Source organism: Dipodomys merriami, unplaced genomic scaffold (genome assembly GCF_024711535.1).
Source record: "Dipodomys merriami isolate MVZ:Mamm:240054 unplaced genomic scaffold, mDipMer1.0.p SCAF_2, whole genome shotgun sequence".
NCBI lineage: Eukaryota > Metazoa > Chordata > Mammalia > Rodentia > Heteromyidae > Dipodomys > Dipodomys merriami.
Window position 1 is genome coordinate 4,667,436 of NW_027203381.1, and position 23,198 is coordinate 4,690,633.

At 37.7% G+C, this 23,198-nt stretch overlaps 1 protein-coding gene across 1 annotated transcript in view; it reads right to left on the minus strand.

The window, feature by feature from the left end:
* Positions 1-23,198, minus strand: part of Dok6 (docking protein 6) — a 275,916-nt gene that overhangs the window by 80,752 nt on the left and 171,966 nt on the right. Inside the window, exon 5 of the mRNA XM_070028977.1 lies at positions 13,869-14,058. Within this exon, the coding sequence (XP_069885078.1) occupies positions 13,869-14,058 (190 nt within the window). The remainder of the gene's footprint in view (positions 1-13,868; positions 14,059-23,198) is intronic.

A 23,198-nucleotide genomic window follows, 5' to 3' on the forward strand; every position in this document is an offset into this window, starting at 1 on the left:
TGACATAAAAGGAAGTCACAACAGTTCCTAAGAGAAGGGCAGACAACATGTCATCGGCAATGAGCCCTCAGCCTGGTTCAGGTGATGGAAAGGTAAGGACACTTTGTGGGCACTGTGCCAGTAATCAGCTTTTAATTAAATAAAATGACCTCGGGAGAATTGCTTATGTGCGGCTGCTCCAATAGAAGTCTGATAAAACCACAGCACTACTATAAAAACCCAGAGCTTTATTTGGGGAAAGACAGAATCATTGCAAATCTCAGAAATGCTTGTCAAAAAACTCTCCAGGGCTGGGAAGGTGGCTCAGTGTAGAGCGCTTGCCTTGCATGCATGAGGCCCTGGGTTCGATTCCTCAGCACCATATAAGCAGGAATAAAAAGCCGGAAGTGGTGCTGTGGCTTAAGTGGCAGAGCGCTAGCCTTGAGCTGAAGAGCTGAGGGACAGTGTCCAGGCCCAGAGTTCAGGCCCCACGACTTGACCCAAAAATAAAATAAAATAATAAAATAAAATTATATCCAGAAGCAGCCTGGTCATACTCTAGAAGATACTGATAGAGGGGGGCCAGGGGGAGGGAGAATGGCTTGTCAGGAATCTGCAACCAAAAATGCAGATGATCCTTGGACTGTTTTAAATGTTTAAAAGCTTAATCATTGAATTACTGCCAATGTTACTGCCAGGTTCATTACAGCTGGGTTTTAGAGACAATGATTGTTGTCCAATGTCATTAGTTTATTGGGGGGAAAGAGATATGGAACTGAGTTCCTTGATGAACAGCTTTGGGGGCTGAATGGAAGTGGCAGCTAGTTCCACAGTGTCAACACCATTTCTGTCTCTACAGAATGGACAATCTTGGGTGCCCCAAACTTCTTTGGCGCCCCTGTGTTCTGGAAGACATTCATTTCCACCTTTTGTGCTAATTGGTTGACTCTCCAGCCTGACTGAACAACGATTACTGGCTGTCAATACTCTTGTCTAGGATCTTTCTGACCCACAATGCCTCCTTTGCTTTTATAATTTGGCTGCTCGCCTTTCCATGGAACGAACAGCAAGGGAAGAGTCCTGCTGCGACTCCGCCACCTGGCTCCCACCACCACAGCATGGCTAACTCACAACCGAAACCCTGAGATGCCCAGCCTAACACCCGGGAGCACCAGGTGTCTGAGAAACTGGTAGTGCTTCAGGATAACATCCCCCGATGATGTCCAATTCAGACCTAGAGGAGGAGGGGGACGGAGGAACCTCCCCGCCGTCCCCCACCATCCCCTGCAGACAGTGTGGTGCTCAAGAAGAGGCTGTTGAGCTATCTGAACCTCAAGGTTACAGCAGCCTCGACTTCTGAATGCAGAGAACCTGGCCATTTGTCCAGTCCCTCACCAGCATCATGTGACTGTGTTCAGCCACTGGGATCTGTGGGTCACATTAGCATTATATTTTAAATTACGCAGCACCACTTAACCTATTCTCGGAATAAGTAAGTCTCCAGTGTTTGAATTCTTGTATCAGAATCGCTACATTATGAGATAATCATTCACTGATCTGTTAATTCAGTATCCTGTGAGTGCCTGAAGGGTAGAGATTGTGTGTGTGTGTGTGTGTGTGTGTGTGTGTGTGTGTGTTTCTCACCTTTATTTCTCTAGTTCTCATCGGCGTGCTTGATGAATGAATAAAAGTAGCCCAGAAAATAAGTGGGGTATCTATTGGAGCTGTAACTACATAGTATAGGTAAGGCATGGGACCCCGATGTGAAAATTTGTATCAGGGCATCGACAATCCTTTCTTTATCTCCAAAGAAATGACACTAAGATTAAGCCTTTTAGGAACTTACTGAATTTTTTTTGGTGTGGCTAATTTGGTAAATCTCTTACTATGATAATAATAGAACTAATTTTTCCCCCAAGGATAAAGCATTAATTAAATGCCTTAGGAAATCGTTCTTACCAAGAAATGGAGGCTCTGATCTCACTTTTGCTCCATTAACTTTAAAGTTCAATACATTTTTATTGAACCCACACACACTTCTATGTGAATTGCTTTTCACTAATTGGTCTATAGGGAACACAATGACAGTTTTGTTCTTCCTTTCAGGCTTTTTAATTCTCTTTCAGAAAGTTCCAAAACTTTATTAATAGTCATTAAATCAAAGAGTGATCTCTCGAATCAAGGGGGTAAATGGTGATGTGAAGAGATGCTCAGCCTCTGTCCTGACTGACGTGTGTCCCTCCAAAACCCTGGGCCTCGCCACTCTGGAGAAATGACTTCTATTCGCCTTTATCTGAACAGCTGAGCCATTCACTCAACAGAGGCGCACAGTTTCACACATTGACATTTCTGAAACTGGGGTGCATTTCATCATTATTCATCCTTTCTTGGTTAAACAGCAATTGGTGTCGGCAGGCGGTAACCACGATAGGACTGCTAGAAACTTTTATCTATGCTCAACATTTCTTCATTTCAGTGGAATTATATGTCATATTGGTGCCCCACTCCTGATCTTAATTATTATCCAGTTTAATTAATTGTTCCAGTCAAGAAATAGTTTAGCACAAGGGTTCTGCTTGCTGTCTAAAAAAACAGGATGGCATTCGTGGTCAAAAATATACATACAACTCAGTGAAAACAGATGTATGGCACAGGAATCCAAAGGTCAGAAGAAAACCTTAGAGTCACAGACATAAATTCTTTTTATGAAGAAATGGATCCCATTAACACTAAGTAAAATGTTGTGAAAAAAGAACAAGTAATGGTAGTGACAACTGTGGTCTTCCTGAAAGGAGTTAGATTCTGAGACTATCTTAGAAATTGCTTTGCTAACTCACACCTCAGCCACCTGAGTAACCCTAATCTGAGTATCTGAAAGCTTCAGAAGTCTGGTTTTGAATACTTGGATTAGAGATGCTCATTTGGTAACATCTATGGACATGTCCCCAAACTGAAAAAGATCCCAACAACTTTGATATCCAAAATACTTCTGGTCTGAAGACTTTCAGAAAGGCCCGTCAACCTGTGCAACGTGTGTACATACAAACATACGTACTTGCATGTGCATATAAACACACATATAAGGCATATTTTCTATTCACGTGTGATCTGTTATGCATTTTTTATGATTGCATACTACACTGCCGATCCCTCTACTTCATCTCTCCTTTCATTTGCTGTCCAATGGCAGAAATGAGAGAAAGGAGGTTTTTGTTTGTACACCTGGTGAAGAAGGCTTAGAAGATAAGTATGCCTGTCCAGGACATCACAGCATCAGCCCACATAGCATTTTGTGTTAATAGAAATTAACCCTCTTCCCACAGGGACTATATTGTAATATTTTATACTATTTTACATTTCCAATTGTCACAAATCAGTAAGTGAAGATCATTATGTTGTGAGATAAGCCAAACTTGGAAAGATGAAAATATTTTTGCTCATATGTGGAAACTAGACCTACAAGGGGTCTCGACACCACAGATGAGCGGCGACACTGTTAGTGGGGGGAAGCAGGGAAAGAGACAGAGGCGAAAGATGACTATCACAGAAGCACTTTTAAATATGCATCAAATTGCACACTGAAACTCAACAAAGACTGCTCAAGAGAGAGAGGGAGGGAGGAAAAGGGTTACGAAAGAGCAATGTATAGACGGGACAAGTTTCTTCAAAGAGCATTATAAATGGCTATGTTGTAAATTTCACAATGAAACCCATTTATAGTTACTGCATATTAATGTGTTTCAAATCAGTAACTAGATCTTCTCAAGACTTCCAAATAGAGGCAGTAGTAGCAAAGTTACTGAGCCATGCATTTTCAATGCCAATTTTCTTATACGAATCATTGTGATGCATATATGAGTATGTCTTAAACATGAACTTTTTAACGGGGGCTTAGACTTACTTGTGTTTTTGTCATGCAGGCATCTGAACTCATCTTGAATTTGCTTACAATATTTATGAGGTTACGTGAAGTGAAAAACGCCACACCAGCAGTTTAAGGAGTAGTTTTGTCTTTCACAGGATACAATTGTACATAATCACAAGTCCTCTCACTTGCTCTACAGGGCGGATAAACTTGGGATATTTTCAGAGAATGAGCTTGCATGGCAGATTGGTTTTCTTTCTCCTCTTTAAATGCAAAGTCAAAAATCATGGGAAGCGAGCCACTGTGCTGGGCGGATGGAAGACTCAATTCATCTCCCATGGAAAGCTTCTCAGACTTTTATCTTCTAAGCCTCACCTGTGTGTGTCATCCTGGAGGCCTGAAGTGTATGGGTATTAAGGGAGCGATTGATGAGCTATGTCCTCCGGAATCAATGATCCATTCCCTACTGCTCATTTCTACATCTCAGTGGTCCTTATTCCCTTCCAGCCTCACCTGGGCGTGTGCTTCCTGAGGCTTACAGTGTATGATCATAATTAAAAGGGCGATTGATGAGCTCTGTCTCTGCAGGAGCCAACGGTCTGGAGCTTACTGTTCATGTCTATGTCTGAGGAGTAACAGTAGAAATGTGTCCATGTACTTGAAAAAGTCTGCTAGGGAGAAAAGTGTTTTGACACATCCGATTTTATTACCTTCCAAAGACACAGACAATGCAAGATTTTTCTTTTAAATCTAAGAATTCATATCCAAGAGTTGTGCTGTGTAATGAACTAATAAAATGCAGAAAATGGAGGTCTTTTGAGCTGCACCCACAGATCTGTCCATATACAAAGGCCAGCCTTATCTCTTCTGCCTCCACCCCTCCTGGTCCAGCTAACACACAGCCCATCAGCATTCTCTGTGTGCAGCATAAACAAAACCCCCACCCTTGTCCCTCTTCAACAAACATGAGACCATGCAGGACTCACAACACAGATACACAAAATTAGGGTCAACATCCCAGTCATTCCAAGTCTAAGGACACCTCAATCTGGAAACTTAAAGACACAAAGTGTGCACAAAAAATATATTGTATTCATAAACTGCCTTGTTAAGTGACAACTCTTTTGGACAACTACTTCAGGATAATAAATATGAAAAAAATAGCTTTCAACCTCAAAGGCAAACATAAAAAATATAGTAAGATTCCAAATTGCTTCATCAGGAAAGAATACCTTCAGTCATCCTCTTAATGTCTGTATTTATAGGGACAAGGAAGGCTCTTTGCATTCTTCTTGACACCTCTTTGCTACATGGTAAAAATTCTTACAAATGTTTATATCCTTTGACCAAGTAATTCTTTACAAAAGCTTTATCAAGAACACAATCAGAGATGTATACATCTTTTCACTGAGGGTCAGTACAGCCTGACTTATAGTTCATTTTGGAAACATCTAAACATAAAATTAATAATGGGCATAGCTGTGTATTTAGATAACACGCATACACTGGAATCTCAATTTTAAAGGAATCAAGTATTTGCTTTCAGCATCATTTTAAGTGGAAACAGAGTAAGAATCATATATATATATATATGTATGTATATACATATTCATTTAAACTACATTTGACAGAAATATATGAAAAATTAAACATTAAAAGCTTTTATTTCAAGGTGGAGATATTGTAAGTGATTTTAATCATTTCTACTTCTTCCTCAATGGTGTGTATAAACTTTTAAAAGTACACAATATAAAGTAATGGAAAATCTCAATACTAAGAAAAATGGTGATTTATTAAGAAAACTTGAAACCTCACCAGGTTATGAAAACAGATTTTGATCTTATCATGCATGGTTAGGGATAGAGAAATGCCTGTTGTGCCACAGCTTTCTGTGCAGAGAAAGCTAGAGGATTCTGTCTCCTTTGGCACCGTTCTTTCCAGAGAAGGTGTTGCATTATAAAAGTTAATTGTCAGACAGCCATGACTTTTGTATTAGAAACTTTTGGAGTAAAATTTTCATATAATGTTGTATATCCGCATCTGTGAACATTTTAATGATTTTACAAAATGTCAAGGTATAGAACTTTGCTTATTATTATTGTTATTATTTATTATGCTAAATTGAGAATAATCCCAGGGCTTTTTGCATGGTAGGCAAGTATTCTACAATAAAATCGCAAAACCCTTGAAATTTATCTTAAAAGTAAAATTTGTATATGTGTTAGGATATACATGCATTGTGTAACAGAGGAATAGATCTAGTTAACACATGTACTGCCTCCTGGATTATTAGTTTCTGCAGTAAAATGTCTTATATTTTCAGGTTGTATAACATTTTCAACAGACAAATGTTCCATGTGTCCATTTGCAATTGATCTTCCACTTTCCCATCACTAGGTCAAACATTAGTTTGTTCTCTGTCACTACAAATTCACTTTATGTAGAATTTTTATAAATGTAATCCAACATATTGCTCAGAAAAATGTTTTCCAGTTTCACTCTGTGAACCATTCGTGGATACCATCCCATTTAGCCACCAAGTTACATACTGATCATCATTTGGATTGCTTTCAAGTTGTTGTTGTTTTTTTTTCCCCTGGGTGCTGGCCATGCGCTTTCTTGCTCAAGGCTAGCATTCTAACACTTAAGACTAAGTTGTACTTTTGGCTTTTTTGCTGGCTCATTGGAGATAAGAATCTTACAGATTCTCCTGCCCCAGCTGGCTTAGAATCTCCATACTCATATCTCATCCTTCTTAGATCTCAGCATCCATGTTAGCAGTATATATACATACATGTGTGTGTGTGTGTGTGTATGTGTGTGTATGTGTGTGTATTTAAATCTTCTTGGTAGGAAGGGGTATATGGTGGGATCTGTGACTTTATGGCTGCTGGTTCCTCAAAGTACTGAGCAACTTTTCTTGGAAGTATTTCCTGTCAGCGCACATTCTGTTATTAATTTAACTAATTTAATTAATAATTAATAAATTAATTAATGAGATATTTATCTTCTAATTTTGGTTACAAGAACAGTTCATGGATTTTGGATATAACAAAGTTGTCAGATAAAGATTTTATAAATTTCTTCCCAAGCTTTAACTTGTCATTTCATTTTCTATACAGTATCTTTTAAAGAGCACAAACTATATGAAATATGTTCATAAGTAGGGCAAATTGACCAAAATATAAAATTTAAATTAAAAATAAAATTAATAATTGTAATACTAAATACATGATTATACACAAGGTACTGTTTGGTTACAGAAATCCCTGGGAAGGAGGAGTGAGACAAAATGGCAGTAGGAGTGAATGTAATCAAAGTTCATTTTATATATATGTATATACGTATATGTGTGTGTGTGTGTGTGTGTGTGTGTGTGTGTGTGTGTGTGTGTGTAAAGAGCATAATTACATCCACTAAAACCTAATTTTAAAGAGAAACTAAGATTATGGGGATTAAGAAAGAGCAATAGTGACATTCTAAGAAGATGGACAGAAAGGGAGGAAAAACTACTAAATCCATTTTATGAACTCAGCATTACACTTAATCCCCAACTAGAAAGTAGCTCAACAAAAAAAGAGAACTATAGAACAAGACCTTTGATGAACACAGATGCAGAGCTCCAAAACAATATTTGCCAACCAAATTTAACAACTAATCAAAAACAAAACAACCCCCCCAACCCCAAAACACACTACGATGAAGCAAGATTTATACCAGAGATTCAAGGATGGTTCAGTGCATGGGTATCAATAAGTATAATACAACACATTAACAGAAACAAAAACAAAAAAAATCACTAATGCCTTAATAGATACTGGAAAGCATTTGGCAAAATCTATCATCCTTCTATGGTAAAACCTTTGGAGAAGATAGGAATAGACAAAGCATTCTTCAATATAATAAATGCCATTATGGCAAACCTATAGTCAGCATCATACTAAATGGTGAAAAAGAGAAACCATTTCCTCTTAAATCAGAAGCAAGGCAAGGGTGTCTACTTTCTCCCCTCTTTTCCAATGTATGTACTAGAGTTTTTAACCAGGGCAATAAGGCAAGAGAAAGACATAAAGGGCATCCAAATGACATGATCCTGTATTTAAAGGACCCTCGAGATTCCATCCCTAAACTTCTACAACTGATGAATAGGTTTAGCAAAGTAGCATGGTATAAAATCAACACACAAAAATCAGTAGCTTTTCTGTAGGCCAACAATGACAAGATTGAGAATGAAATCAGGATATCAATTCTGTTTTCAAAAGTCTCAAAAAATTAAAATAATGTATCTAAGAATCAATCTAACCAAGAAAGTGAAAGATCTCTGCAATTAAGGAACAAAATTTTGAACAAAATTGAGGACATTAGAAAGAAAAGAGCTTCCACTTTTCTGATTGACAAAATTAATGTGAAAATGGCAATACTGCCTAAGGGCAATCAATGAATTATAAGTACTAGCCATCAAAATATCAGTGTCACTGTTCACTGAGATAGAGAAAACAATCCAAGACTTCATATGAGCCCTAAATCACAAAAGCAATCCCGGATTAAAAAAAAAAAGAAATAGTGTCAGAGGTTATAAAATTTCACTTTAAGCATCACATACAGAGTGATAGTAATAAAAACAGCTTGGTACTAGCACAAAAACAGGCATGAGAACCAATGGAAAAGAGTACAAGACCCAGAAATATACCCACAGATCTAAAACCAATTATTATTTGATAAATGAACCCAAAACAGGATTTTAAAAAAATTCAGCCTCTTCAACCAATGGTGCTGTGAAAATTGGATAGCCACATGTGAAAATACTTATATACTATCTGTCACCCTGTACTAATATCAATTCAAAATGGATGAAAGGCCTCAATATAAGACCTGAAACAATGTAACTACTACAGGAAAGAGTTAAGGAAACATCAGAATTTCTCAGGCACAAGCAGGAACTTTCTGAGTAAGGTTCCAGGAGCTCAGCAAAGGAAATAAAGAGTTGCCAAATGTGATTGCATCAGTTTAAGAAGTTTCCATATGGCAAAGACATAGTGAAAAGACAGCCTACAGAATGGGAGAGGAGTTTTGCCACACAATGTTTAACATCCAGCATTGTACAAAGAACTAAAGAAACTAAACCCTCAAAGAACCAACAATCCGGCTGGAAGGTGGCTCAGTGGTAGAGTGCTTGCCTTGCCTGCATGAGGCCCTGGGTTCGATTCCTCAGTACCACATAAGCAGAAAAAGCCACAAGTGGTGCTGTGGCTCAAACTGTAGAGCGCTAGCCTTGAGCTGAAGAGCTGAGGGACAGTGCCCAGGCCCAGAGTTCAGATCAACAACCCAATTAACAAATGGGCAAACAAGCTAAACAGAAATTTCTCAGACCTACTAATGATCAATAGACACATGAAGAAATGTTCAATGTCTTTGGCCATAAAAGAAGTGTAAATCAAAACAGTTCATGTCACCCAGCGAGAAGGACCATCATGAAGAATACAAAAAACAATGGATGCTGGCATGCATGCAGGGGAAAAGAACTCTAGTCCACTGGTGGTAAAAAAGTAAATTTGTTTAAACATGCTAGAAAACAGTTTGGAGGTTTCTCAAAAACAAAAAACAAAAAAATAAAGCAAACATGGAATCACTCTATGATCTAGCAATTTTGCTTTTGGCATTCATCCAAAAGATTACAATATACTGCTTTTCAAAGTGGTTGAACAAGTTTACACTCCCACCAACAATGCAGTAAGGTCCCTTCTGTCCACATCCCCTCCAGCATCTGTTGTTATTAGAGTTCTTGAATATAGCCATTCTAACTGGGGTGAGGTGGTATCTCAATGTTGTTTTGATTTGCATTTCTTTTATGGCTAGAGAGGTTGAGCATTATGTCTATTGGCCATCCTTCTTTCCTCCTTAGAGAAGTTTTTCTTTAAGCCTTTAGCCCACTTATTTATCGGGCAGTTGTATCTTTGAGGATTTGTTGTTGGGGGATTTAATTTTTTGAGTTCCAGGTATATTTTAGATATGAGACCCTTGTCCGTTGTATGGCTAGTAAAGATCTTCTTCCAATCGGTGGGCTTTCTATGCTAGCTATGTCCTTTGCTATGCAGAAGCTTTGCATGCTTTTCATGCAATCCTGTTTGTCCAACTTTTCTTTGATTTGTTGTGTTTGCGGGTCTCTATTAAGCAAATTTCGGCCTGCACCAAAGCGACCTAGGGTTTGCCCTATTCCATCCTGTAATGTTTTCAGAGTGTGTGCTTTGATGCTGAGGTCTTTGATCCATTTGGAGGTGATTCTGTTGCAGGGTGATATATAAGGATCTAGGCTTTAGTTTTCTACAAGGAGTAAACCAATTTTGCCAGCACCATTTACTGAAGAGGCTGTCTTTCTTCCATTCTATTTTTTTTTTAGATGGCTATATGTCTGTAGGTTCATTTCTGGGTTTTCAATTCTATTCCATTGGTTCTGAGGTCTGTTCTTGTGCCAGTACCAAGCTGTTTTGATTACTATAGCTTTGTAGTAGAGTTTGAAATTTGGTATTGATATTCCTCCAGCACTGTTCTTTCTGTTGAGTATTGTTTTTGCTATTCGGGGTCTTTTATTGTACCATATGAATTTTTGGATTGCCTCTTCTATTTCCTTGAAGAATGAGGTTGGAATTTTGATAGGTATCACATTGAATTTGTAGACAGCCTTGGGAAGTATTGCCATTTTCACGATGTTGATCTTTCCAATCCAGGACCGTGGGAGGTTTTGCCAATTTCTAAGTTCTGTTTTGGTTTCCTTTTTCAGGTTTTTAAAGTTTTCATCATAGAGGTCCTTCACTTCTTTGGTTAAGTTAATTCCTAGGTATTTTATTTTTTGTGGGGCTATTACAAATGGAGTTGCTTTGGAAAGCAGTATGGAGGTTCCTCAAAAGACTCCACCTAGAGCTCCCCTATGACCCAGCAATCCCACTTTTGGGCATTTACCCAAATGATCACAAACAAGACCATACTAAAGCTACCAGCACAACTATGTTTATTGCAGCATTATTTACCATAGCTAAGATATGGAGCCAACCCAGATGCCCCTCAGTAGATGAATGGATCAAGAAAATGTGGTATATATACACAATGGAATTCTATGCCTCCATCAGAAAGAATGACATTGCCCCATTTGTTAGGAAATGGAAAGACTTGGAAAAAATTATATTAAGTGAAGTAAGCCAGGCCCAAAGAAACATAGGTCCTATGGTTTCCCTTATTTGCAATAACTAGTACATGTCTGAGACAAGCAGAAACAGTCAGATAAGTTGATGTTAGGTGAAATGAACCCCAAGATAAGGATTCAAATGTTTTTTTTCTTTCTTGCAATTGTTTCTAACATATTTATAAGATATTTCTTTGTTGCTTTGTATGTCCCTCTCCCACGGTATAACCCCTGCTTTCACTGTATTTGATGTTGGTATAATTTGTGGAGGGGAAGGGGAAAAACAGATCATTTAAATAGGGATACAGGTGGACCCATTGCTACAAAGTCGTTATGTCAAAAAATGAATATACAACTTTGGCTGGGGTGAGGGTGGGGGATGGGAAGGGATGGGAAGGGGAAACAAAGGAGGAGGCTACAATGCTTGATACAAAATGTACTCATTACCTTGCTCATGTAATTGTAACCCCTCTGTATGGTATTTTCACAGTAAAAAAAAAAAGATTACAATATAGTAAAGCCCCTTGCACAACCAGGTTCCTTTCTGCATTATTTACCATAGCCAAGGTATGGAAACAGCTCGATGCCCCTACATGGATGAATGAATCAAGAAAATGTGCAATAAATAAACAGTGGAGTTTTACTCATTCATTAGGATTAATGGTATTACATCATTTGTAAAAGCATGAATGGATCTGAAAAAATATATATCGAGTGAAGTGACTCTCAGAGAGACAAAAGGATTCGTGTTTTCTCTTATTTGTGGAAGCTAGAACTAATTTATGAATATACAAGTAAATACATATAGGGTCACACACAAATGTATGTAAATGTATTAACCAAAGTATGGTATATGCAGGAGAGAATTCAAATGGTTTAATTCCTTTGAAAGATAACTTATAGTCCAGAAAAAATGAATACCAGAAAACTTACTCGAAAGGTAGAGGGGAAGATCAAGAGGAGGGAGGTAGATGAATGAAGAGAGGAACAGGAAGGAGAATGCATTCATAACATTCTATGTATGTCCTATGAAACTTGGAAAACAGAGTACGCGTTGGTTTGGGAAGGATGGGGAGAACGATGAAATGAGAGACATTGGTCATGACTCATTATACTTATAAGCTGATTTCTTGACTGCAACCCCCTGTGTAAAACCATTTAAAGATAATAAAAATACAATTAAATAGAAAGAACAATAAAGGGGATGGACCCAACTGATGGACATTATTTGCATATATGGAAAGATCACAATGAAACCTTATTGCACAATTAATTTATGCTAATAAAAATGAATGGAAAAGAAACTAGAAAAACCTAAACTGGGTAGGTATAAGTGGGTAAAAATTCTGAATAACCACTAAGCAGAAAGCTCTTTTTATTACTTAAAATCTTGAATAGAAGCCTATTAAAATTATGAGAGGTAAAGTGGATACATTGTTCTACATAAAAGAAAAGCAGGTATGTGTATTCAGGAGTCAGGTACAGAGGAGGGCGTCTGGGTAATTACCTTCCTCAGTGTTGGGAGCAGCAAGCAAACAAATTTACCTCATTTCTATGTATCACACTAACTTTTAAGGCCAACAGAATATGTACTGTGGGTTTTACATGACTGATGTTTTTTAAAATCCCTTATTCCTTCTCTAATATTTTGAAATAGCTCATTGTCTAAAATATTCATTTGGTTATACAAGTTTCTATATGTTAGTAGTTATGCAGAATATGATTACTTTTATACTCCCAATATTCAGTCAGATAGAAATAGTCGAGTGAGTTCACAAACACAAGAAAACACAGCATCCAAGGTTCTTTGGAGAAATAAGTGTCATAGGAAATTTAATATTTCCTTGGTGTAAAAGTACTCCAGATTGGGATAATTACTACAGGTTAGGCTTTGTCTTTTTTTTCCTTAAAATTTTAAAAGACATTTAACTTGCCAACATGGATATTATTAGAATCTGACCTTGAATAAATATTTAACAGCTTTTTAAGAAGAAAGTTATGTCTTAAAATTGCTACAGCAAGTGCAATGACGCCTCACTAATAATTACCTTTTAGGACCAGGAATTCACTTTAAGCTGTGTTAAACATAGCTCCCGTGAGAAGATTGACACATTAAATGTTTTCTTCAAAAATAAAACCCCAAATCCAAGCCTTCTTTTGAGTCATTACAAGGGGCCACCATGTATAAAACGTTAGCTGTAGCCTGTATCTAAATCCATGTCTATGAATAATAACTGCAAATCAGGCATTCGTTTCAGGCATTTATGGATTCCAACCGTATGCTATGCTGAAGAAATCAACAAATTTGCTTTCATAGAGTAGCTATAAAATCTGAGTTACACATTTTATAAATACTGGATTTGTCAACCTTCCTTTAGTCAGTTTGAGTTAATGTTTGACTTAACTATGAATATTATTATCATAAACATCTGTGTAAATAAACTTATCTCAAACTGAATAAGATAATATTTAAATAATTAAAAATTATATTGCTTGCTTATAAGAAATTAAAAAACCCATAATAAGTGTGAGGGTGTATTTAATTTTATGGGTATCCTAATAGGAGGATACATTAAAAATGAGTATTATAATCATTCTGCAAGCTGTATTGCAGTATTAAAATAGTTTAATGCTAGGGTAAGAGTAGTTTGGGGTAATTCACCCCAATCAGACTTATAAAGTTTATCATGGTATTAGCACTGTCCAGAAGAAAAACATTTTTAATACTTTTACAGGCAATACCCCCCCCAACAGTGGGCACAACTTCCCTTCTGGGAGGGCGTCAGCACCCCTGCATTGGGTGGCATGTATCGGCACCCCTGTACTGGTTGCTGCAGTCCAGCTTACCTGCCCGACTCGAAGGTGAACCACGTGGAATCCCGACCGTATCTCCTCAGGGAGCTGAGAGGCCACATCACCAGTTTGACCTTGGCGTTGTGGATATCCCAGAGATAGATATTCTCATGAGTGATCTGCATTGTGCATTCACCATAAATATCCAGATTCGGCGTAGGCATAAGGTACACATTGAATCGTTCTGCAGAGAAAGAAAGGATGGAAAGGATTAAACACCAAGCGCCCTACTGTGGACAGCAGTGCTGTACTTATCTGTACCCTACCGACATCAGAAGCCACGGTCATATCCTTGGTTGACACTGGCACATGCTGCAAAACATGACTACTTCCTACTTTGTGTAGCAAAGGAGTTCATTAAAGTACCCCCCGCCCATCTTTAAGCCATTCACTCACCCTTTCTACAGCTTTCATTTGTATGCATTTTCCACAGTGAGGATGAAGTGGTTAAACTGATGGAGGAAAGGGATAAAAGCTAGGAAGAGTCTCTGCCCAGATGGTGCTTAACTGCTTCTTCACACAATTCAAGCAGACATCGTAGCTGCAGTTCCTGCAAGGAATGCCTTAGTCTCTCTATTTAAGGGAGCACTGACTCAATGTCAAGTTTGCCACATGAAGTATTTAGTGCACCATCACAATGACTCACTAGCTACTGGAGCACTGAACACTCCATTCCGTTTGTATCTCAAAATAGACTGCCGCTATGGTCTAATTCAACACATGATAATTGTAGAGCTATGTTACTGCCTTTTGCAGATCTTCAGAAATGGCCATCGCAAAGAAAATAAAAATAGATAACTCATGCAATTCCTGGATTTTATAGATTTATGACTGAATATACTATTGTTAGGCCCAATTCTCTTCCTTGGTTTGCAATTTTCTTCCTGTCTCAAAGGCTACTGGAAGCTTCTGTAGCCTTGATTCCTATTTAATTTTGAAATGGAAAAAAGATTTGTAAATTCCAGGAAGTAAAGAACTTTATATAACCTATGAAGTACTCTATAAAAATTCTAGCTCCTAGAACCATATTCTCAGTTTATAGTAAGTGATCAATGAATATTGGTTAGCTGTATGAATAGAATAAATTATTCCACAATGAATATAGAATGTAAACATTGAAGACATAAAAAAAAAAAAAAGAACACGAGAACCACGATCACAAAAGTTAATGAGTTACTGGAAGGTAGCTCTGTGAGTTATTATTTGATTACAAGGATGACATTAGAGGCAGGACCATTGAATTAATCATTCTGAAAGGCACAGCAATGCTGCCGTAGTTGGAATACGATTGATATGTTTGGGAATGTTTTATCATCTACCATAACTTCTTCATGAGCTTAAATGTGAAATCCTGCTGTGTGCAGCTGAACTGTCTGTAATCTGTTATCTGGGGAATATCTTACCATCTAAAGAGTTTGCCAGAAACAAACAAAACAATATTCTGATTCCAAATGGGTTATAGGAAAGCTTAGACTTTAGGAGCCATACAGCTAGGTTTAAACAAATGTGTGAATACCTTTGGACAGGATCAGGCTGTTGACCCATGAAACTGATATGCACATGGATTTCTCATTTATGTTCTATGGAAAAGATGCATGGAGGTCGATTTTTAGAGCACACAATGGAGAAAGAAAAAGTCCACATATATATTCCATATGCCTTAAAAGTGTTGGATGCGTGCAGACTGGGAAAGTATAGACACAGCATCCCATCATCTCTGTTCCCAGAGTTATTCCCACGCCCAAGGGACTGCCTATATTAAATTTAAGGGGCACAATTTGCTATCAGAGTATGAATGAGAGGTGAATCCAGTGGGTTGATCCATATTACCTTGGTCAAGACCCTGGTTGCTGAAATTTAGTCTCTCCATTTGCATTAATCATATTCCACTGGCATGTAATGCTCCTCACTTCCACAGATTTCTGTGGAATCTGACATGAGTGAGGAAAATGCTGCCCTTTTACTCCCTTGCCCCCCAAACACCAATGCCAGTCTGAAATAGTCAAGTAAACCCTTGCCCAAATACTAAGAAATCATACTTCTTCCAGAATATCGCAATAATCAAACACCACTAACCAACAAGTACTGCTGCTTACAGCTATGCTGACCACTGGGGATCAGAACTTGCTATTTACTATGCAGAACATGCGAAAATAACCGTGACATGGAGTGTCCTTCAAAGGATGGTGGTACATGACATACTGCCCGGAGGGGAACCTAGAAGACCTTGTGATTTTCCCTGAAATGTCTGTCTACTCCAGTGTTAGAAGATAAAACTGAGTAGTAAACAAGAATGTTTTAAGAAGTAATGTTAAAGGAGGAATGAGCAGAATTTGATATATTGCAAACATGTATGGAAATACCACAATGAAACCCTTTTCTACCACCAATGCATGCAAATAGAAAAAAAAACAAGGGAAGAGTAGACACATTATATAGGACACTAGAGACAGTTATAAAATAATAAACAAGTGGATTTTATAAGATTCACATAATATAGAACTGTAGAGATTAAAAAACACAGAGGTACCTTTATAACCAAATAAAATGTGATTGGCTAATTCACCCGGAAGGAGTTCTTTGGGACTGAACTCTAAGCTGTGCAAAACAAGCAACATTTATTTTCACACCTCGTTCTCTCTTTCTGCCATCTACTTTTCTTTCTCTGGGAATTTTTTATCCTAGCACCTCCAATTAATTTCTTCGTGTCACAGTTTAGAATTCTCTGTTCTTTTTTTTATGCTATTACCTTGCAACTTTTGAAAGAAATTATCCTAAAAATATTATTTTCAATTTTCAGATTTTTAAAATGCATTATCCCCTAGTGCCTAATTTTCAAGGATTTCAGATTAATTTAATCCATTAGGATATAAAGAGAGAGGCAGCATATTATTTCACATACCTGCTTTTCACCAGATTCTATTATTGTGAGAAAAGAATCCTGCTGCTTCACTATGAACAAATTATTTCTCTCTTTTTTTGTAAAAACACAGTGTTTTACTAAAAATTGTTAAGCCTTTCATTGGAAAGTCTATTTCAATATGGTGGAGGTGAACAGAGCGCTTCTAAAATGATTTTGTGTGTGTGTGTGTGTGTGTGTGTGTGTGTGTGTGTGTGTATCTATCTTCATGAAAAAAATGTAAAAAACACTGTTAAATCTTGTCACTTTTAAAAGTTAAGAACCCTTTGTTGAGATCCCTCTACACTTAATATTTCTGGTAGATCTGGGTTCTACTTATTCCCAAGGGAGTATGAGGCTGCTCCTCTGAGATTTTTTTTTTTTTTTGGGTTGGTTGTGGGGCTTAAACTCCGGGCTTGGGCACTTTCCCTGTGCTCTTCAGCTCAAGGCAAGCGCACTACCTCTTGAGCCACAGCAGCACTTCCAGTTTTCTAGTGGTTTGTTATTGGAGATCAGAGTCTCACGGACTTTTCTGCCCTGGCTGGCTTTGAACTGTGATCCTCAGATCTCAGCCACTTGAGTGGCTAGGATTACAGGAGTGAGCCACCGGTGCCTGGCTCCTCTGAGGTTATTAATCTGTGAAACTCATTTTAAGATATGCCCTGGAAAGTAGTACAGAAACCAATCCTGTTGAAAGTGACTCTCCGTTCTCTAAGGATGAAGCAAGCATATAAAAAAAACATGGGAGGAGGAGATGGAGAGAACAAGATGCATTGTACTCAGAACCTGACAGCCAATTGTAACCCCTCTGTACAACAATAATAAAAGTAACTATTCCCTAACATCTGCTTCAATAAATTAATCTAACTGCAAATAATGCATGACTATTTGGAAAGGGAGACCCTATGCCAGATGGAACCAAAGAAGGCAAAGAATACAGAAAGAAGGTATAAGAAAGATCATTTACAATGCACCAAAATATGGATAATCAAGTATATTTGGTTTAATATGATCAAGAATAAGTCACCATTATACTTAGTTGTTGGTGGCTCATGCTTATAGTCTTAGCTACTTAGGAGGCTGAGGTGGGTAGAAGGAGGTTCAAAGCCAGCCCAAGCTTAAAACTTCAAGAGACTCTATCTCCAATTAACCATTAAAATGCCATTGGGGAGACCTGGAATAAGTGATAGAGTGTCAGCCATATACAAGAAAACTGAGTGAGAGTATAAAGCACTGAGTCTAAGCCCTGGTACAGTATCACATGCGTGCGTGAGTGCGCACACACACACACACACACACACACACAGAAAACAAATGCTGCCATTATAAAGGACAAAACAAACAAACAGCCATTTCCAAGTAGCCAAAGGAACTGAAAGGAAACTACTCATCTGGTGATAATGTCCTAAAATAGAACAAAAAATCCTAATATAATAACTGTCAAATATATGGGTAAACAACTTTCAAAAATTGTGTACAATCAATTTTAGGGTAAAATGTTGCTTACTGACATAAAACACAATATAATTGGGAGTTTAAAAACCCAAATATCTTGCCCAGGAATTTTCATTTATTTGTTATCTTATTTTTTTTTTTTTACTAGCTTATATGAGTTATACAAGACATGGATTTTTATGTTGTGAAAATTTAGGGTTCCATATGAATTCACATATAAGACCACGCAGTTTTATTTTAGATATCCAAAACAATAAATAAGATGGAATACTTATTAAACCATTTTGTTCACCCGAGATAAATATTGGTATTGAATATTCAATGACATTTACAAAGTCATTTTTCCTTAGGATTCAGTGAGCCAATAAACGGACCAGGCCCAAAGAAAGCCTGAACTATTGGCACAGTGATAAATCAGGACTGGTGTAAAGGGCATTAAACCAAGTGCAGAATGATAAAATTGGGTAGATTAAGGTGTGTGAGAAAGAGTAATTGCTCAGGACAAGTAAGTCAAGGCAAAGGGTCTCAGGCAGTGCGGAAAGGAAGGGAGCATTGGTCCACAGGATGACTGAAGTCTTCCTGGAGAATTCAAGAGCAGATCTAGTTTCTGGCAGGAATAAATCCCAGGATGGTTGTTAGTCTAAGCCTGGTTGGTGGAGGTCAATGGAGCATGTAGCTGCAGAAACAAAAACATCAGAGATGGCTTTTGTCACAAAGTAGATCTCACCCAAGCACAAATAAACAGGAAGAAAGAAGGGGGGGCTTCAATCAGTAATAATGTCCACATTGTAGAGTACAGACAGAAAACTTTAAAAGGAGGAACCCACAAAAGAGCAGAAGTGTGCTGTTTCCCTTGTAGTAAACAATGTTTTCTAATATTGGCTTTTGCCATGTATGGTGTAATGATTAATTACTTTTTATGGTATTGGAGTTTTGAGATGAGGGCAAATAGTCTATCATCTGAGACACGCCCCAGCCCCTTTAGTTCTGACTCAGATAAGGCCTCGTGCTTTTTCCGTGGGGCCGGCCTGGACCATGCCCCGTGCCTCATGTGTAGCTGCGATTACAGGAATGAGCTGCTCTATCTGAAAAATAAACTAAAAACCAAAGGATCTGAAGCATCACTCAGGTTTTAGAGCCTTTGTTTAGCAGATACACTGATTTCCTGTACTACCAAAATAAATCAAATGTTCTGGTCACCTTTCCCCCACAACTGAATGAACGGAACACCTTTCACTACCCTGCTTCCTGGTGACACAGGGCCTTCCGACTGCTGCGGTCTTTCCTCCATCCTTCTCCTGGACGTGGGCCACAGAGAAGCAGTCGTGTGGTGTGGGTGTTTGGGAGCCCTTCTCACTATGAGGAATCCACGCTGTCCACTCCACTACTCCCACATTGCTCTCACTAAAAGTAGACATGTGTCTGGTCCAGACGCTGACCTGTAATCTGTTCCCAAGAAAAACCTCAATCCCCAACTTGCCACATGAGTTCAGAACCATAGTGTGTGTGTGTGTGTGTGTGTGTGTGTGTGTGTATGTGTGTGTGTGTGTGTGTGTGTGTGTGTGTGTGTGTGTGTATGTGCGCTATTCCAGAGCATGGTAAGATTGGAATCCAGTCGTCCAATTCTGTAGAGGTACGTGCCCCCTCCTTTCCATCTTTATCCTATGAAAGATCCCCCAAATCCTCTTCAATTAGTACTCTATCCTGTTCCAAGGATTATCTGTTAATCCACACCTCTGGGGGGGGCTCAGGACATTTCTGAGTCAACAAGAAAACCTCATTCTGCACTCTATGAACAACTGTCACTACACCACTGGACAACATGAAATTTTAGTAAGACTGCAAACTCAAGAAGCTGTTTACTACATGTCACCTATGCAAAAGATCCTGGGCATTGATCTAATGTGAAACATGGCAGAGGAAGTACACAAGAGTCTGCCACTTGCAAAACTGGATGTAGGCCTGGTATTTGTTACTAAATACTAACTGGATTTGGAATCTAATCACCCTGGTGTTTGAAACAATCTGCTTTGTTCTCTCACAGTTACAGGAGGTGCTAAAGGAATGAGGTAGAATCCTATCTGAGCAGAACTTAAGGAGACATTTCAAGGTCATTCTGTAATATACATTCTTACTCATAAAATGGTCACTCTTTCATTCCAGATCCTTACAAAAACGGGCAGATGTTTGTTTGTTTAGATACATCCATACACTGGTATAAGGCAATTAAGCAAGATTTGTAGTACTCTTCAGAAACTGTGACTCCATTTCCACCCAAGCTGAAAACTTGTTAAAATTTATTTTATGATAATATGAAAATAAGTTTCTTCACCAGCCACCATCTGTTTATTGCAAGTGGTCTCTGCGAATCCGAACACATGCATGCCCTGAATCAATCTGTAAAATCCTTAACAATTTTTTAATTTCCATTTTTTAAAAAACAAAAGCAACTATCGACAGTATGTTATCTGCATTTCCAAGTAAATCATATTCATCACAGTGAATGGGGAATGGTATTAAAAAAAAATCTTCAACAGTTCAACTTCTGCTATTCCTTAAGGAGAAAACCTTGTTTCAGTGTACTTTCATAGAGAACACAGGTATTCTTCTTGTCATTATATTGCATATGAAGCATTATCTGAATATTCCACGTGCTTGAATATAAGCATGTTAAGATGCTATTAAAAATTCCTTGGGATCAAAGTTTAATAAATGTAAAATATTTCACTATTGCTATGTTATAATTTCACTTAATGATTATTTGGTAAATATAGAAATGCAGCAATTTTGCCTAATTCAAATTAAGCTCCAAGGGAGGTGGGGAAGGAAGGGATGGTGGGAGAAAAACAAAGGAGGAGTAACAATGCTCAACAGAAAATGTACTCATTGCCTTACTCATGTAGCTGTAACCCCTCTGTACAGCATCTTTACAATAAAATAAATTAAAAAAACAAAATAGCTTATTTTTAGCCCAACTTGCTGAATAACTTGCTCTTTTGATATCAAATTGGATTTTTAAACTCATGTATATAATCATCGTTTTTGATATCTTTGCTTATTACATATTAACATTCGAATCACTGGACCAAGTATTTCACATGCTTTTAAGTATCACATCTTGACAAATAACTTAGCAGAAACTCTTTACCAATTCATATTACATATATTATATATATATATACACACACATATATACATTTAATGCAGTTATTTAAATGTCATTTGCTAGATTTAAAAAATATTAGGTCTATTGTTTCTCTTGATGTTTTTAAGAATTCCGTACACTAGAAATTTATTCATTTAGAAAAAATGCTTCATCCTAGATTTCTAATAATTTTGGCTATGCTACTTAATTCCAGATGGTAGAAAGTGGTTTTATTATTATTTTGTAATAAATCCCCATTGTTGAAAGTTTGAACGGCACTGGATCATAGTATTTACGTCTTGTGCATGGTGTTCAGGATCATTCTGTGATCAGGATACAGAATGCCTTTATGTCACCCCATCAAGTTTCCTTCTGCCATGTTCTGGTCCCCTCTCCCTCAGACCCAAGTGACGCTCTGATTTCTAGCACTGTAAGTTATTCTTGTCTATTCTAACAGGCTCTTGTGAATTGGTAGCAGCCACCTTCAGTACATCACTAATTTATTCCTTCTGTAGCTCTCTCCATGTAGTTATTTACTTATGTTAGAGATACTGCAGTTTGAATTCAGGGCCTTGCCAGACAGAAGCTCTACCATGAAGCGAGACCTTTAATTTCTTTTAAAGTTTTTGAGAGCGACTTTGTCAAAGGTAATTTGGATTTTTATGATTTCAATTACCTTCAATCACTCTTGCTTTCAGGGTTTGTGTAAGGAATCTCTGTGTATCTTTACATTGTATCCATCTTAAACTAAGGTTTGATGATGATGTTAAGCAGGATTCAGGCTCATTATTTTCTTAAAAATATCTAGCTATTCTAGAACAACTCATTTAAGAAGTTTCATTTAGTCACTTTATTTCTATTTATTTATTTTTTTGTCGGTCGTGGGGCTTGAACTATGGTCTGGGCGCTGTCCCTCAGCTCTTCAGCTCAAAGCGAGCGCTCTACCACTTGAGCCACAGTGCCACTTCCTAGTCACTTTATTTCTAGAAGTAACTAGCAGGTTTATGGAAAAACAGGGCTTTAGTGTCTGTGTTAAATATTATCTGTCCATATAAGTATGGTCCTGTGCTTTTCAGTCTGTTAGTTCTGTCAATCTCATTAACTTTTCTTCATCTCGGTTGTTCAGTTGCTGATATAAAGTCCTGAAAGTAGGAACTCATTTCAACATGGTACCTCCCTCTCAAGATGCTTTGGCTAGGTGTGGTCCTTTGCCTGCCAAATGCATTTAAACAGCTGTGGCAAACCACTGGAGTTATTTCTGACTTCTGGGACTTTTATGGGGTTTGTGTTGTACCTAATTTGGGTAGAACTGACATCTAAATGGCCCTGCAAATTCTAGCCATAAGTATGGTTTGTTCTTTTTAGTACAAGACACTATTTAGTTATCTAATTTTTACAGGAGTTTGGTTGTTTGTTCATGAAAAATGTTTGTAACTCTGTTACTTGTCTAGACATTGTTGGCTTTTAGGTACTTTCCTAGAAGTATGAGTTGTAGATTTATCCTTTATTTTCTAAATTTTGCATCACTCAATGGTACAACCACGTGTCACTGCAGTTTATAGGGGAATCACAAAGTAATTGAAATTTCTCTAATGGTATGAGATTCTTTAGCTTTTCTATTTCTTCTTGAGTCATACTTGGTCATTTGAACTAAGTAATATAAAATGAGATTATTTAACCCACCTGAGAAGTGAGTGCCATTTTAATAAAATCTGTTCAAGCTTATTATTAAAACCGATGCTTTATATATTTGGCTGGCTTTATTTCATAGGGTTCCTGAATTGTATCCTTCGCTAACTTTTTTTTTCCAACCTGTGAATTTTAG